This window comes from Falco naumanni, chromosome 6, assembly GCF_017639655.2.
Source record: "Falco naumanni isolate bFalNau1 chromosome 6, bFalNau1.pat, whole genome shotgun sequence".
NCBI lineage: Eukaryota > Metazoa > Chordata > Aves > Falconiformes > Falconidae > Falco > Falco naumanni.
This window is the reverse complement of record NC_054059.1, coordinates 81,108,304-81,126,382: the sequence shown is the minus strand read 5'-3', so window position 1 is coordinate 81,126,382 and position 18,079 is coordinate 81,108,304. Positions and strand designations below refer to the sequence as shown.

The following is an 18,079-nucleotide window of genomic DNA, read 5'->3' as shown; positions in this document are numbered from 1 at the left end:
GTACTCTGACATCACATATATCACAATGTTATGCCTATAGACAGCTCTGTAGATTGAGGAGTAGCCTTTGTGCAGTTAATAGCTATAGGCAGTTCATTCATTATTTCAGCTCATTTTCAGAGTGACTTAATTCTTCTTTCTAAAAGGGAAAAATAGGGGAGTATTCATAAAAGCCCCAATTGACTCATGGACCAAAAGTCTGAATAGTGACCATCTGTTTTGGAACATTCTCTTTGAAGTGCAGTTTGGATAAACTTCACTGATTTTGGATTTCAGAGTGCAAGTGTGCTGTTCCCTCTGAAAATCAGGATCCTTGGGATAACTAATAAATCTTGCAGATGTTTGGAGTCTGGCAAACTGAAGGAAGTTGAAACATTAAGTAACCCATTTATTTTTGCAGTTCCAGTTTTTTCCATTTTACTGAAAATGAAGTTTAGAATACCTTTCAGTAGAACAGTAGGGTTTATAAATAGGAGGCTGTGGATGTTGAAGTTAAGTGTTAAGCATTTTCCACAAGCTGATTGATCATCACATAACTTCAGCTGTTTTTACTGCTACTGAATCTGTTAAACATGTATAATAGAGTGTGGCTGTGAAAGTCTTAAGTGATGTACTGCATGTGTTGTCTGTTATACAGGAAGCCCAGAATTTGATGGCTCTCACAAATGTGGATACCCCCCTGAAAGGAGGTCTTAACACTCCCTTGCATGAAAGTGACTTCTCGGGGGTAACGCCACAGAAACAGGTTGTTCAGACTCCAAATACAGTGCTTTCCACACCCTTCAGGTAAAGCAGACTCCTTTTGTGATGGGTTGTTGGCTGGCTACATATCTAGGGGTGGGGGAACAGAGTGGATTTTGATCTGTGAAACAGTAGGTCATGATCAGCACTTCAAAACAAATTCTAACTTGCTTTTAGTTGGAGCCCTTATGCAACTTTCTCCTTCTCTGTGTCTTTCACAAGCTCAGCCACATCATCTATATTTTTACAGTGTGTAGCGCACTTGAGTTTTGGCCCAAAATGAGGCCTTCTGTGGTCTGGAGCAATACAAATTATACTGGAGTAATACAGGAGTATAAATAGTAAGATGGAGTGTCATTCTGTATGTGGATCCTAGCCTTTCGAAAGTGTTACCTCTGAGTCAAAGGTGTGGGAGGTCCCTTAACCAAACCCACACTGAATTTTTGAGAAGTTGAAGTAAATATTTTATAAGCCATATATATCCAAAATAAAATATTTATTATATTGCCAATCTAAATAGTATGGAATTGCTGGTTTAACTCTTATGGTGGGTCCTGAATAAATACATGTCCCACAAATGCCAAATACCATACAGCTAAAAAATATTACACTTAGTACATTTTGTCTGTCAATTTTTTCAATTTAGGTTCTAATTTTACTTGTGTCAGGCTAGTAGGCAAAGTGGAGAATGAAATAAAAAGGACCTTTATGGCAGCTTTTCAAAAGCAGCTTTATTTTGTTGTTTAAAAGCTGTGTGCAAAAGCCCTGCTTTTTAATTGGATCTACATAAATAAATCCTTTTCTGGAAATGTATTGCTGTCAGTGTGGTGCATAATGAATGTAGAGTTTGGCCTGGAGTGATCTGGCTGTTCATTTGGGTTATTTTATATTAAAAAATATAAAGACATTCTGATTTTGTTGTTAATTTGGTGGGGGGGGGGTTGTGTGTTTTTTTTTTTTAGCTTCTGAAGTTCAGATTTGCACATGTAAATATGGTGCCTCTCTATGAATTTGGCTTGTTTTGCAGAAATACTCTGTCAGTGTGAAAATTCAAGACCCTGAGCAGAGAGAAAAAAAATAATCCATTAAATGGTTCAAAAAAATAAAGGGAAGCCATAACTTTTTAAGGAGGCAGAGTAGTGAAGCAGAGCCATCATCTTATTATGTAGGCCAAAAAAGCAAGTAGTAAATTAAGCACACCTTTTTTTCCTATGATGGTATGAAATTTGTAGTATTTTGATGCATGGTGTTTATGGAAGTTGTTGCCTTGCATTAGGTTTTTTGGGGGGGCGTTGTTGTGGTGGGCTTTTTTCCCCACATCCTAGTTACAAAAATTTTCTTAAAAGGTATTAAGTTGGAAATTGTAATAGGGTTTTAAACACTAGATGGAACTGAGACAACTAGAAAAAAACAACTCCCTTACTTGGAAATTGTTCCTTCTCAAAAGCCAGCATAAAACATTTTCTGCTAGTATAATCAACAAAGTAAATATATCTTATGAAATGTTCATTTGAAAACATAAAAATTAATTTTGCTGGGTTTTCTTTTGGGGCGTCATCCTACAAATATTATTGCTGGTAGTTTTTTATCCTAATGAGAGTTCATAAAAATCTGTAAAACCTCAAACAAGAGGAAAGAATCATTTGCCTCTCACAGACATACCCAGTAAATAAGGGAATGTTGTATCCCTTAAAAGAGGACCAGTAGCGTATGTCAGGCCATAGGTACAATTGTGTTTATCCATCATCATGGCATCTTACTGGCACTACAGAATTACAGTAACTAGTAGTGGAAATGACGTATTAAGTCATCTTGTTCAGTTTGTCTCTGCTGGGGTTGTCATCTACAACACACATACTTGTCATTACTGTTTAAAACTTTTTCCATTAGTGTAGATGAGTACCATAATACAGGCTTTTTTTCTAAAAGTTTTTCCTTTTCCTGAACTTGTTTTCTTTGAGACATTTAAGAATATCTTATCAGTTTTTTGTTATCGTCATCACTAAGTGAAACCTCATTCGTTGTAAGTTGGCAACAGAAAACCTGTGATTGTATCCAAGACAATGTCTGCAGGCCTTCCATGTAGTAGGTTGCTGGGACAGAGAACGTTTCTTCCCAGTCTAGAGGAGAAGCAACTGAGGCCTACAAGGTCTAAGGCTTAATCCATTTTGCCTAACCTTAGGTGCTTACAAGTAATTATTGTGATGTAATTACTCCTTCAATAATGGGTGAAAGCAAAGAGGCATCTTCAGAGTGATTCATTCAGTTGTAAGATGGGCCAGCTGTTAAGCCTCGATGCATTCAGAATGAATGACTTGTCATGGGCGCTAGGGAAATGACAGCTTGCAATTAAATCCTGATTGCTGTATCCCAGAATAGTGCCTGGTAATCCCTTCTCTCAAAAGCAGCAGTTTGTGTTAATATAGTTCCTGAAACTTAACGTAATGATGTGCCTAGATTTCTGCTGGACAGGTCCTTGGTTACCCCTTGACAGGTTTAAACAACATTTTGGATTGTTCTAATTGCATATTATAGTTCCACTGCTGCTCCAGAAAAAAAAAATAGATTGAATTTATTAACAGTACATAACTTTTTGCAGCATTCACTGAAAGTAGAGCTCTTTAGGAAAAAAATAAATGACTGTATCCGCACTTCCTCTAGAACACCTTCTCATGGACCGGAAGGCTTGACTCCCCGTGGAGGGCTAACTCCTAAACCTGTGGTTGGTACAACTCCTGGTAGAACTCCACTGCGTGATAAATTGAACATCAACCCAGAAGAAGGAATGGCAGATTACAGTGACCCATCTTATGCAAAACAAATGGTAAGAAGCACTTAAGAAGTGGAAATCAGTGCTCTGTTCATTTTCAGGATTTTTAGTTCTCATGTCCTGAACAGAATTTTACTTTATAGTAAAAGCAAGTATTGCTTCTACTGCTTGTCTACAGGTCTGTTCTCACCACCTGATAAATTCAAATCTTTATTTGAAAGAACAGAAATCTTGCCACTTGGAATGGCTTTCAGTGTGCTCAGTAAAAGCACTCTAAAGCTGTTTGTGAAAGAAGACATAGTTCAGCTTCAGTCCTCCTTGTATCTTTGAAGCTGAGCAGGAAATACGTCTCAAGCAAAGATTCATTTTTCTTGCAATCCTACGCAGCCCTCAAATCCCTCATCATCTTGGCTTCCTGATTTAACTACAATACCTTTTCATCAGTCTGTCGTGTTGACAACATTGAGCTAAAGGAGTTTAATTTTTGTCATTAGGAGCACTTGGGTTTGAGATGTCCAGTAATCTGAGTCCCATCCAGATTCTTTCATCGCCTTTGGCAACAGATGTTTCCATTCTTGGAGATTCAGCCAGATGTACCCTGCCAATTAGACACGGTATAAAAGGGCATATACCTAATAGGTAGCACCTTGGGAACTCCTTTTATGTGGCTGAATCTGCAGCCTTGACTGTGGCTTTGGGATATCTCCCACCAGAGCTATTGACATTTTTCTTTTTGGGCTAGCTAAGGATATCCACTTCAATTTTTTTGGCGTGTTCATCTCACAAAAATAACTACAGGTTCAGAATTTCAGGTTTCCTCTTAGCTTGAAGAATGAGGTTTATTTGGTGTCCTTATACTTAGTTTGGTTTTGTCTCAGCCTTTTTATAGTAAAAAAGCTTTTTGCTGCTAGAAGGAAAACTGGGGCTTCAACTTTGTGATTGACTCCACTGTTTCCAGATCTGGTGCTGGTGGTCTCCGTTTTGTACTATGTCACAATCCCCAGATTTGTGAGCAACGGCAAGGAAACAAGTTCCAGTTAGGCTTGCAAGTAACTGCTGTGTCCGTCATCAGTGTGTGCAGGTTTTTACCTATTTTCAGTTTCTTGAAAGGTATTTATGTGGGTCTCTGCTGTTGTCTGAAACTACTGGGAGGTGTAGGTGCCATGCTGCTTTGCTTGAAAGTATTTCAGCCTGTTTGAAGATTTCATTAGCTATCTTTAAGAAAGCTGTCTGATGGTTTTTTTTTTTTTTTTAGTATCACAGAGTTTCTGTGCTTAATAGTGCATAAACTCTGGGGTGGTGGTCTGCAGGCCAGCCTGGATTAGTAACATGCCTCTTCTGTTAGACTTCAATTGGATTTTGTTTCTGTTGGCTTTGCAGCAGACTAAGATGGCTAGGTGATGCTAGTTGTGTATTGTTCATATTTGTTAATGTAGGTGAATGGAATTTGATTGTATTGCACCTTAGTGTGTGAATCCAGTGTTATATCTTACTGTTATTTCAACAGGAGAGAGAGTCTCGTGAGCATTTGCGCCTTGGACTCATGGCCCTTCCTGCACCAAAGAATGACTTTGAGATAGTTTTACCTGAAAATGCAGAAAAAGAACTTGAGGAACATGAAGTAGATGAAACCTTTGTAGAAGATACTGCCGATATAGATGCCCGCAAGCAGGTTGGTGTGTGTGTGTGATACAGATAGTGCCTTTTGTGTAAAATAAAAAGATGTTCCTTGTATGGTTCCCATAGTTTAATACCTGTTCAGTGGAAGTGGTACAGCTTCTACAGGATAACAAAGTAAAATTTACCTGGTTTGTGTGTTGCCATCAGAATATACACACACAGGCGCTATATATTAGTTTTCTGTCTGAACCCTTTTCCTAATTTGTTAATGTTACATATCACATGAAGAGTGTGTATGTCCTACCTTGTGTGTTTGTCCCCCAAAAGATAAAAACACAATTAGAAGTTTTTCTACAGAGGCACATGCTTGATTTTAAGCACATGAGAATTGTGGGGTGGTTTTAGTTATTTTGGGGTTCCTTTTTTTTCATTTTCAGGTTATTTTCTCAAGGTTAAAAGTTACTGTTTGTGAAATACAAGACAGATGTATCCAAATTCAGGCAGGCTGGTGGCACACAGGTAGAAATCTACCATGCGGTGAATTCACCTCTTTTGTGTGACTTGTACCACAGGATTGATTACCCAGACAGCCAAGGTGTGAACAGGTCCCTGGTTTCATTTTCTTTCATTTCAGAATCAAGGAAGGCTGGATAAAGTGCTGGCTTAAATTCTGGTGGTTAAATAGCTGTACTGGCCAGTAATTAGAGACACTTCAAACTTTTCTGTTTTGTCTCTTTTATTGCTTATCCTAATTTTTGTGATGCAAGTCTGATTTTGTTATATACCTTAAATCAGGGGTCCTCAAACTTTTTAAACAGGGGATTAAGTGGCAGGAAGTCATCTGCGGCTGCTTGGTTTCCCCCCCCAACCCCCTGCGGGGGGGGGCGGGGGCAGACAGGGGGGGTTCTGTAAATACCGGGATTGAGGACCCTGGGGGGCTGTATCCTGCCCGCGGGCCATAGTTTGAGGACCCCTGCCTTAAGTAAATGGTTTTTTGAGTTCAGAGAGAGTTTTGCCAATGACACTACTTTGGCAAGTGAACAAAATACTTCAAAAAAATTCTATGCTCTGCTATCTTCTAGTATGGTAAGCATTTCCCAAAATATGATTCCTAGCATGTCCCATTTGGGGAGGAACACATTATTTGCATATATATGTGTATTTTATGCATAAATACCCTAATAAAAAGTCTGAATAAATACATATAATTTCTGTGTGTAGAATAGAGGAAAGAATTTGAGTTGTAATATCATACAAGGGAATATCATCCTGCCTTTTGAATGAAGGTGTGACATGCCTGGGATAAGAACATGGAAAATCCTGGTCACTGTTCCTGAAGTTTTAGACAACACTGCCTTTTCATGTTAGTTATCGCCTGAAAGTGGGATGTAAGGAAAAATCTCATGTTTTTACACTTCTGAAAGTATTGTTTTACTGAAGTAGTTACTTTAAGTCTTTGAAGAGGACAAATTGAGTACTAGCTGCAAATTTATGCGTCTTTCTTTTCCTGGTGGATTTCATGTCTGGAGAATTAGAGCAGTTGTCAAACTTGATGTGGAGAAATTTGCAAAGAAAGAAGTCTTCTGGGTTGAGGGTGAAGGAGAATTTTATGGCTGAAAATTACTTTTTAGGGTATCTGCCCTCTTAGAGTTAGTCTGCTGGGCTCATTTACTTTAGAGGCAGTGAGTGTCATCACATTATTTGGTTTTGGCTACATAACATGAAGTCTTTATAGTAAAGGAATCTTTGCTGCAGTAATGAGCTTTTTTATCATATGCATTTCTGGGAGGCTTCTGATTATATTACAGTAGCTGGAGTAACACTTAGCTTGTTTGTCTAGGCTCTCAGAGATGCAGAGCGTGCAAAGGAACTGAAGAGAATGCACAAAGCTGTTCAGAAGAATCTACCACGGCCCTCAGAAGTAAGTGGAAACAAAATTCAGTTAAGGAAAAAAACAGAAATGAAGGTTTTAACCATTATAGGAGGAAATACAGTCTAAGTAGATCATGAGAGAATGAAATCTTTATTTGAGTATGCTGATTTCACCATTACGGGAAACTTTCACAGCAAAATTGTCATGAGGTATTTCATATGCACAAATGAAAGCACAATTGAGTGTTCAGGTTGTTGTATGCATGTCACATGGCAAGGGATTTTTGCACCTGTTCTGCATGGTTTAGCTGATGTATAAAATTCATACTCAGGTAGAGGTATATGAATTTAATGTGTTCTTTGGTGTATATGTTTGTGAACTTTTTTTTTTTTTATTCCTGGGCAGGTTAATGAAACAATACTGAGACCCTTAAATGTGGAACCACCTCTAACAGATTTGCAGAAGAGTGAAGAGCTAATAAAGAAGGAGATGATTACTATGCTTCATTTTGACCTTTTACATCACCCATTTGGAGAACAGCCTAGTGGTAAGAAGGGGAAAGGCCCAGGATTTGGAAGCAACAATGCAGAACATATGGCTTACTTGGAACAAAATCCTTACGAGAAATTCTCCAAAGAGGATCTCAAGAAGGTGAGAATTGTGTGGCCTAATTACCAGTGACTTAGTGTCTCCTTATGTCACGGCTCTGTAATCTTGCAAAAAAAGGCGGATTCAAGCCTGCACAGAATTTATTTGGGAGGTCTCCAGAGGGTTGTATGGAGAGCTGTAAGGGTAACTGAAGTGCATATTCTCCTTTCTGTGAGCTGATGTTAATCTAGACACTCAGCAGAATGATGAGGGTGCTGTTATTTGTCGAGACATTGTCTTTTGGATACAATCTTGAATGTGGTGTGATTGTTTATTATTTTAAGTAATGTTAGGAGCTACAATACTCCAACAGTTACCAAATTCTACTTTGCTCTTTCTGGAAATTGGTGTTAAATCATTGAGACATTAACTAGGTGTGATATTCACCTTCTGTTGCCTATGTAGTTTGTTAAGTCAGAATTATTACGCATTTTTTTCATAGTGGTGCAAACTAAACATGACCATGGTAGCCAGCTTATAAATTGGAGCAGCAAATCAAGTTGTTTAATTACGCTTGTCAAGCTTGATCCAACAGGGCTGTGCTAGTGCAGAGCCTGCTGGGCTGTGGCAACTGATCTTAAAGCATACCTGGTTAAAAAGTGCTGAACAGGCAAAATAGGTTACTGCTGGTTGAAATGAGTAGGCTGTCTGGGCAGTCTGTCCTGTTTTGCATTGTAATCCCAAGTTAAATAGCAGTCGTGTACCAAAGAGTTCCGGTTCGGGTTGTTCATTTATTTAAGCAACTACAGATGTTGCCTTTTGCTGCCAAGTGACAGATAGACAGTTCAGACGCACAGTGCTGCGGTTAGCTCTTTCAAAGAGTTTCACCTGTGAAGTTGTGCCAGTAACCTTTGACCAAATGCTTACAGGAATAAAAATGAGTGAAAAGGACAAAATCACGTGCCACCGAGTCATCTGTTTTATGCAGACTGCTGCTGAGGCTTGCGTTCTAACAATAGATGTGGTATCTCTACACCTAAATCCTGTATTACTTTAAAGATACACAAGCAGATTTTAAATCAGTCTCCCTGACTATATCAGACCAATGAATCAGGGGCCTAAAATGAGAAACACTGAACAGTATGTACTTCCAGTTTGCTGTTAAATGAAAAATTATACTTGAAGATTTCTGAGCAGAAGTTAAAGATGGAAAATACAGTTAAATCATGAATTTCCCTGCTCTGCCAGTGTGAGATTGTTCCCTTAGGAACACTCTCTGAGTGCTTTCTCTGGTGGTTTTGAAGTACAATGAGAATTGGGTTCTGTATCACTTCCCTTTAGAGACTACCACACGGCCCAGTAGTTTTTGTCTGGAAACTTTCTTCAGAGTCACTAAAAATTTTGTCTCCTAACTGATGGGCAGAAGTTTTTTGCATCCTTGCTCCTGCTTGCTCTCTACCGTTCAACATAATATTCCCTCTTTTGTCTAAAGTCACATTCAAACCAGGAAGTTTTCCTATCTCCATGCTCTCATCAGGGCTTGCTTATTTCGGTGTACTTCATTTGTTTTTAGAACATCTTCCTACTAAAATCCCATCATAAAATGTTTCTTTTCCTGGTGCGTAGTGCTCTTTTGGCAAAGATTAGCAGCGGTGCTAAGCACAGTGTGCTGAGCTCTTAAAGCTGTCAAACTTTTTTGATACCACTACATAACCTTAAGTAGTTCCTTATAGTGTACAAATAGAGGCTAATTGAAAGTGAATCTTTATAATACTTAGCTTTGACAAGTGTGGTTGGAGTACTCCTGTTTTACCTGTCCTTTCCCTTGTGTCCCTGGAGTTGTCAAATCTGGTGATACCTGGATTAATTCCTGGGCAATACGTATAAATAATATGCAAGAAAACATACATCTGCTTGCAGTAAGGTACCTGCTGCTGATACAGAAATTTGTGATGCACTTGTAAATCCTGTTTAAAGAGAGGACGTGCACTTAGAACCAATGAAGTCCAGACTGGCAAAAATATTTTAGTTATTTAGTGACAAATAAAATGGGAAGTACTTCGGTGCCTGTGTAGTTGTGTGGCCTTTAGCCAGGCTCTTTGTCAGAAATACTAAGTTGTGAGAACAACATGAATCTCTTCAGTTCTGTCTAAGTTACTTTATAAACTGAACTGGAAACAACAGAATGCTCATATCTCACTAGTAGTTTTCTAGCTACAGAACGTATGTTAGTTAAAGTCAGAGTAGTATTTTCTGCAGTGGAGCTTACGCAGCTCACCCGTTAACGTTTAAGAGTTGACTTTCCAGGTTGTGTGGAGAAGGGTAAGCAAAAGGAAATGAAAAGTGATATTATTTTTTTTTTTTTTGTAGAACGGCTGCTTCTGTCTGTACAGTTTTCCCTCCCCTCAAGGTCCTTGCTTTTATCTCTTTTCTTCTGCAGCAAGATGAAGTATCTAGCTGTGCCACAGCTTTCATTAGCTACAGCAGAGTGATGTCAGGTTTGGCCAAATTACAGAAAATGAGGGATAGTTGTGCTGTGAGTAGCCTTATAGCCTGGGTTTCATTTATAATCCACAGCATCTGTGTTAGATTTCATAGTTAGCTTAACCTGATGGTGAGCTTTTAGTATGAAAAGAGAAACTGCCCCCATGAATTGCACACTGAAGGATTGAAAAGAAGAGGAATTTTCTTGTATCCCATGTATTGTAACTGTAATATATTTCTCATCATTTCCAACAGGCACAGGATCTACTGGCACAAGAGATGGAAGTGGTAAAGCAAGGAATGGGGCATGGAGAGCTTTCAAGTGAAGCTTATAACCAGGTGTGGGAAGAATGTTACAGCCAAGTGTTATACCTGCCTGGACAGAGCCGCTACACAAGAGCTAACCTGGCCAGCAAAAAAGACAGGATAGAGTCACTTGAAAAGAGGCTTGAGGTCAGTGTCACTTTTTTTTGCTTTTTGCGCCTGCCTCTTCTTTTTTTCGTTTTTTAATTTTCTCCTCGTGTGTTTTAGGTTTTTTCATTTATTGAAGAGTTACAGGTTACTTTATAAATCATTCAGGTCATTTGGTGAGATTCCTTTGAAGAAGTTGTTGAGGAAAGTTAGGTTTGAATGACCTTCGCTCGTCTTCCTCCTCCTTTTCTTAGAATATTCCCACATGCAGTTTCTTCTTGCACTATTAGCTGTAACAGCTCATCTCATCCACTTTTTTCTCAACTGGAGAAAGGGTGAAGTTCTGCTCTGTCTTAATTCCACGTGGATCTTGTGCTGTTTTCTCAGTCTCTGCTATTAGCAGATCAGATACCTGACCTTTCTAGTTTGGCACTTTGTCCCTGATAGCGGCCAGTATGAGATACTTCAGTGAAAGATGCTTAAAACCAACATCTCTGTCCCAAAACTCTTCTGAAGTTCTTTCCAACTTAAGATTTGGTTTCTGATTGACTATTATGTATGCAAAGGTTGAGATAATCCTGAATTCTTGCCGGACTGGCTTCCTCTGCCAATTCCAATGATTCCCTCCACAAAAGAGGACAATGGATGTTTGTGATGCTGTTCGACTTCAGCAGGAAAAAGTAGGCTTCCTTATCGGTACATTTTAAACCCCGATTTCAAGTTTGCCATTGTGTATTTGCATAACTAATGTTTTCTGCAAGTACCAAATGCCAGAGTTCAGGTGGCAGCATCTCACCGATGTGTCTGCGTGCAGTTTGAGTCCTATTGCAGGGCACTAATGGACTAAGAACTGAAAACTACATCTTTTTCTGCTGGATGGTGGAGTACAGCGTCCTCCGCGCAACAGTCACAGCCCTTAACAAGGCGTCAAGTTTTGGTAGGGTGTCCTGGGATTGAGGGAGTTGTGTGTGGAGAGGAAATAATTTGAGGTATGGTACACCAGGCAGAAGAAGGCAATTCAAACCCTTAGACACTGATTTCCCGTGCCCCGTCCTCTCTCTGGAGTTTCACCCAAACACTCTACACAATACACAGAAATGCACAGCTTTCATGAGAAGCAGCAAACTGGTTTAAAATTGGTTCTTCCCACAGAACATGTGTTTGTTCAGACTTGCAGTAAGTCGTGAACTGTTTTCAAAACCAAGTCTCTTTAAATTAGGCAGGCATTGGGTTATTTTTTTAATCTGGTAAAAGGAAACTTTTAAGAAAGTTCTTGTGTATTTAACGTCGGACGTAGGCTACTGTTGCTAGAAGCAAACCTCCATGAACAGCTAGTATTGCAGAAATGATACGGGAGGCCAGAAAGGCCAACTTCTCACTTGGTGCATACACATGAAATACGGCGTGGACGTGTGTTTTGGACTCAAGAATGTCACCCAGGTACAGCCTTGGCGGTCGTTAGCCCCCGGCTGGGACCAGGAGCCGCGCAGCCGCAGGTAGCCGGCGCACCCAGCCGCTGTGGGGTTGGAGGCCGAGCCGGTGCCGTGCGGCGGCTCCGCCAGCAGAGGGCGCCATTGCCCCGCACAGCGCTGCCCGCGGGGGGACGTGCTCTCACGGTCTCGGCGCTGCCCTGTGGCCGCAGGAGCGGTACCTGCGCGCGGGGGGGGGGGGGGGGGGGGGGGGGGCACTGCTGGCCTCCCGCCAGCAGTCTGAGGGCTGGACCTCATTTGTCTACCAATGCTTTTGAAATCTAAATATCTTACACTCAAACCTGTGTTAGAAGGGCATTTTCTTAAAGTTGCAAAGTCAAAAAGTTGAAGTCAGGGAGTGCACAAACGGCATTACTCCTAGCAGCCTTCATTTGCCTATGCATATGTGTTATGAGACAGTCTTTAGTTGCATGATTACATCCTAGTTTTTCCACAGACTCATTTACTGCACGGGGTGGACGGTACTTGCTTAATAAATAGCTATTGAATATTTTTTCTCTTTATTGTTCAGTGTGTGGCCCTGTGCCTTTATGCTGTGCACTGTTTCTGCATTCTAAATTGGTTACTTCTGTGTAGGCTTTCTTGTGCTGTTGATTTCTGTTGGTCTCCTCCCAGTATTTGAATGAGTAGGTAGTGGTATGCTTGTTGAGGGTATTGAAGCAAAGGAAGTAAGGTCAAGTCATCCGTTCGTCAAACTCCTGTTGCATTTGTTCATACTGTAAGTGCTTATTGCTCTGTAGTCACAAGACAGTCATCCAGGAAGCAAAATACAAGTTGGAGGTCTCACCAAGAAAAAAAAAGGCATTTTGTTTGCTGCCAGTATTGCATGGGACTCCATGGAAGCCAGTTAACAAAGTCTAGACAGCTGTGTGTACAAACAGTTGCTGCAATCATGAGACTTCGCGTCTTGCTGATGTGGCTACATCTCTTCAGATTAGTTGGGAGCTTGGAGCACTGCTAGATAGGGCTGATTGCTTGGTGCTCTTCCAGTAAAGTGAGAGAGCAAGCTTGTGTATGTGTTCAGAATAGCACAATTCAGTCAGGCACCCAGGGTCAGCAGAGCTTGCTGTGCCTCACAGCTGCAGGTGCAGTGGAAATACTGCACTGCCTTTCACAACTCATTGCTTGTGGAGTGCAGGTGGACTCTTTGCAAAGTTAAATTTGAGCTGAAAATCTGTCCCAAGTGTGCAGACTGCAGTTTAGTGCAGCTCTGTTGCCTGACCTATTTAAAAGGCCCTTCCTGAAAGCAAGATACGCATATACAGTTTTCTATGTATAGCTCACCAGCTAAATAATTTTTTAAATAATAAATAAAACCCATAGCAGTTTAATGAAGAAACGAATATGCAATGAAAAAAGCATAGCCATTATTTATTTTCCTAACTCATCCTCAGCAATGGCAAAAGCCACTTCCATTTTAATGTTTTTTTTTCAAGGAAAATTGTCTGAAAGCAGTATCAGTTGAAATAGATATTTTAATGGGAAGTATCAGACAACCTTAATGAAAAGCAGGGATATTAGCTCAGCTTTCAATACCCCAAGATATTGCTTGTACTTTTAACTTCCTTTGAGAGAAGAGCAGAAACTGTAAAATAAAGTTTGCCAGCAACAGAAACTGATGTTGGTCAGCTTTAGGGGCTGCTTCTTTCCCTTTATATTGCACTAAGATCATTAGGAAAAAACCATGAGAGTTTAGTGATACTTGCTGGAAACAGCTGCACATCGGGTAGTCACTAATACTTCCATATGGGACTGCTAACACCCTGCAGATCCTGTTCAAAAAAGCCAGCTATTTCTAGTGCTGTCTTCATTGCTCAGAGATTACTGGGTGGATTGATGGTGTGGACAAACAGTCGTCTTTCTCTAATTGGCCTGTTTTCACTGCCTGAGTGATTTAGTGGTGGCAGCCTTGTATATGTTGACATGACTGAAATTGATGGTGGTATCACAAACAGATTTGTGCTGTTATTGATGAACTTGAGAAGGCAAAGTGGAGCAGTTGTGGAGAGCTTCTGTTTGGCTAGATATCCCGTCCAGGCATCAGCAGGGGTAATGCACAACTCAGCAATAGTTTTAATATTGGAATATACTGCTATGTATTAGTAATACTTTTAACTTCTCCTTTATTTTGAAGGTTTTGGACTCTGAATGTACTACTTAATGTGGTTAAGAGCGCTACAGAATTAGCGTGTGAACTTTTTTGCGTTACGGATGGGGAGTTTCAGGTCCGTGCAAGTGAATCCTGGTGACCTAACTATGTCTGTGGTACAGCTTAGATTTGGCTTGAATCCTGGTGGAATTTTCTGATCTTTCCAGTAGCTTCTAGAAGTCTAGTATATTTGTTCAAGGCTAGGCTACACTGCAGACCTGGTCATTTCAGAAATAGGAGTTTCCTGGTGCTCACAGTTGCACTTAGTAACCGCTTCAGTTCCCTGCAATATCTTGCACTTCTTCCAAGCAATATATTTATAAAGAAAAGCATTCCTACCTAAGGTGTATGTTAAAGTAGGAACCGTATTAGATAAAATGAGATAGTAGAGGCATTTATGTAACAAGCTAGTTGCTTGCCTTCATAGTACATAATGTAGAAACTGCCTGCCAGCATTACTTTTCCTTTGAAGATGGTTCATAGTTGGCTTGCAGCATGCAAATATTTTTATTAAAACTGTGGTAGTTAACATCATCATTTCAGTTGATTGTTAAATTATAAACACCATGAAAGTCTGCAGCGGAAGAAGCTCTAGTTACACTGTATATGTAAAGCATAGTAAATTAGCTGTTCTTTGCAGTATCCAAGGTAGACCAAGATGATAATTTATCAGACCAAAGTGTCCATTTTTGCTTTTGGTTGCAGCCCAAGTCCTTTGAATTAATTTACATTGAAATTCAGTTGCTTAGCTGCAGGTTTATAGGTTACGTGGCACATTCTGCTGCAAGGTGTATCCGTAACTAGTTTATCAGAGATTGTATTTTAATTTCTCTCTAGTTTACATGCTTCCAAAGCTTGCATTTTCTTTGGGATTTTCAGGTGTGCTGTTACTGAGAAAACACCTGCAGAAAATTTATAAGACTAGGAATAGAGAAATTACTCATAAAGCTAAACTATGGTGGAATCCCCGAGTAGTCAGCTTTTATTGTCACATATGTTCAGTTATACTACTGTGTTGCTGTTGTGGAATATGATTTTTTTTAATAAGGTCTGTTGGGACTGTATTTGGCACCAGGGGATAACATCTGAGGGTTATCAGTGGTCTTCAGTGGTTGTCACGGTCCACTGTTGCAGTGTTCAGAATCTGATACAGCTGACAATTTATGCAAGACCACTGTTGCAGTGTCTGATCTCTGCTTAATGTACAGTTCATCATCGGAGTATGTGTATTTATAATTCAGCGGTTTTGGAGGGTATATACTTCTCCTGGGTAACTCAGATTCCTAGGGGTTCTACCCAGATAATTGTCTTTATCAGTGTGAACATACTTTTACTGTTTACCAGAATGGTTACCATGCAGCTTGTGCTATGGCTGGGATGGTTTTATCATTTGAAGCATTTGAAGTTAGCAAATGTGGTGCTCATCTACAAGAAGGGCCAGAAGAAGGATCCAGGGAACTACAGGCCTGTCAGCCTGACCATGCTGCTGGGGAAGGTTACGGAGCAGCTCAGCCTGAGCACCATCAGGCAGCATGTACAGGACAAACAGGGGATCAGTCCAGCCAGCATGGGGTTATGACAGGCAGGTCCTGCTTGACAAACCTGATCTCCTTCAGTGGCAAGGTCACCCACTTAGTGGATGAGGGAGAGGCTGTGGGTGCTGTCTGCCTAGACTTTAGTAAAGCTTTTGACACCATTTCCCACAGCATTCTCCTGGAGAAACTGGCTGCTCATGGCTTGCACAGCTGTACTTTTTGCTGGGTAAAAACCAGGCTGGAGGACGGAGCCCAAAGGGTGGTGGTGGATGGAGTTCAATCCAGCAGGCGGTGTTCCCCCGGGCTCAGTGCCAGGGCCACTCCTGTTTAACAACTTTATCAGTGATCTGGACGAGAGGATCAAGTGCACCATCAGTCAGTTTGCAGATGACACCAAGTTGGGGGTGGGGAGTGTTGAACTGCTTGAAGGCAGGCAGGCTCTGCAGAGGCATCTGGACAGGGTGGACCGATGGGCTGAGGCCAATTGTATTGAGGTTCAACACGGCTCAGTGCCGGGTCCTGCCCCTGAGTCACAGCAACCCCAGGCAGCGCTACAGGCTGGGGGCAGGGGGCTGGGAAGGTGCCTGGTGGGAAAGGGCCTGGGGGTGCTGGTTAGCAGCCAGCTGGGCATGAGCCAGCTGTGTGCCCAGGTGGCCATCAGCATCCTGGCTGGTATCCAAAACAGTGTGGCCATCAGGACCAGGGCAGTGATTTGTCCCCCTCCCTGTACTCAGCACTGGTGAGGCTGCATCTCAAATCCTGTGCTCAGTTTTGGGCCCCTCCAAGGAAGACACTGAGGTGCTGGAGTGTGTCCAGTGAAGGATCTAGAGAGTAAGTCCTGTGAGGAGCAGCTGAGGGAACTGGAGTTGTTTACCCTGGAGAAGAGAAGGCTCTCAGGGGAGACCTTATGTCTCCCTACAGCTACTTGAAAGGAGGTTGTAGTGTCTTCACTGAAAGGGTTATCAGGCATTGGAACAGGCTGCCCAGGGAAGTCATTGAGTCAGTATCCCTGGAGGTGTTTAAAAGGCGCATAGATGTGGCACTTGGGGATGTGGTTTAGTGGTGGATTTGGCAGTGCTGGGTTAACAGTTGGATTTGGTAATTTTAAAGGTCTTTTTCCAACCTAAATGATTCTATGGTTTCAGCTTGTGTCAGATAGGGTCAGTGCTACTTTTGTGCAGCTGCCCCCTACCATTGCCTCTGACCTCATAACCATTGCTCTTGTAACTCTGTTGTAGTCTGGATCAGTTCATAGAATTGCCAAAAACCTAATTATTTTTAGATCAAGCAGCAGACCCTTTTCCACAGTTGCTGGATTATTAGATCATCTTAGCTATAGCACATCACATCTTTGCTTGGAGAATTTTGGAATCATTGTGGGATCCACAATAAAGGTAACCCATAACCTATAATGAGGAAAGCAATACATAAAAGGTTTTTGTGTTGCCAGGGATAACTTGTGTCTGCAGTAAGAAAAAATGTGCCAGGGAAGATAAATGGATTTAGCCAGAAATCTTGCCTTTTCTTTGTAGTGCAGGTGTGTATTCATTGCCTGGTTTTGAGCAAGTCCCATGAGTTCAGATTTGATACACCTTATTTTAGCCTCCTAACTGTAACAGATCTGCAGTTGCCTTAGGTCCCCTTTGGTTTTGGTACAGATGAAGCTCCTCCTGAGAGCACCTCGTCCCACTGAAGAGTTCAATTTCCCTCTCAGGTTTCCTTTTTTTTCTCTTTTTATTATGGAGGCACCTAGAGCAAGTCAGATCAGTGAAACAAAACTGGGTCTTATTGTCTCCCTTGATTCTTCTGTCACTGGGAAAGGAGTAGTGTCTAACTTATGGGGCTCTGTAGTTTTGTTTGCGAAGCACTAGTAGACCTGTGACTGAAAATCACTATCTAAAACTGCTAAATCTTTAAGTGTACTTGTACTGTCTGGGAAATAGTTGTCTCTTCCATTTACAACTTGTTGAGTTGAGCCGGAGCTTTGTATCTTTGCATGTTAGAAGTCTGGGAAAAAACCCCAGTGTTCACTGCCCGTTAGGAGAATTAACTTACTGTGTCCTTGGTTTTCTCCACAAATGACATTTGCAGTTGGCAGCTGCCCTCCCCAAAACCTTCATTGCCATGAGCAGGAAGGAGGAAAATAGATAAGAGTTTTATTCAAATCTAACTAGTCAACTCTTAAAGCAGTGACATTTCCCATACTGCCAACTGAACAGCTTTAGGAAACCAAACTATACTTCTTCTGTTAAAGAGTTATTTTCAGAGGGAAATGCTACTAGTTGACTTTATACCAGTTCTGTTACTATGACTGACTTTGGGACCTTTGGAAGGAAGCTGATGAATGCCAGTAAGGAGGGTTCTTCCTATACATATTCTGTGACCATGCCTATGAGTCTGGAATTTGTCTTCAGAGTG

At 41.0% G+C, this 18,079-nt stretch overlaps 1 protein-coding gene across 1 annotated transcript in view; it reads left to right on the top strand.

Annotated features, from left to right (window-relative positions):
• Window positions 1-18,079, top strand: part of CDC5L (cell division cycle 5 like) — a 35,171-nt gene that overhangs the window by 8,340 nt on the left and 8,752 nt on the right. Inside the window, exons 9-14 of the mRNA XM_040597173.1 lie at window positions 638-786; window positions 3,403-3,565; window positions 5,019-5,183; window positions 6,972-7,052; window positions 7,410-7,655; window positions 10,332-10,529. Coding sequence (XP_040453107.1) covers window positions 638-786; window positions 3,403-3,565; window positions 5,019-5,183; window positions 6,972-7,052; window positions 7,410-7,655; window positions 10,332-10,529 — 1,002 coding nt within the window. The remainder of the gene's footprint in view (window positions 1-637; window positions 787-3,402; window positions 3,566-5,018; window positions 5,184-6,971; window positions 7,053-7,409; window positions 7,656-10,331; window positions 10,530-18,079) is intronic.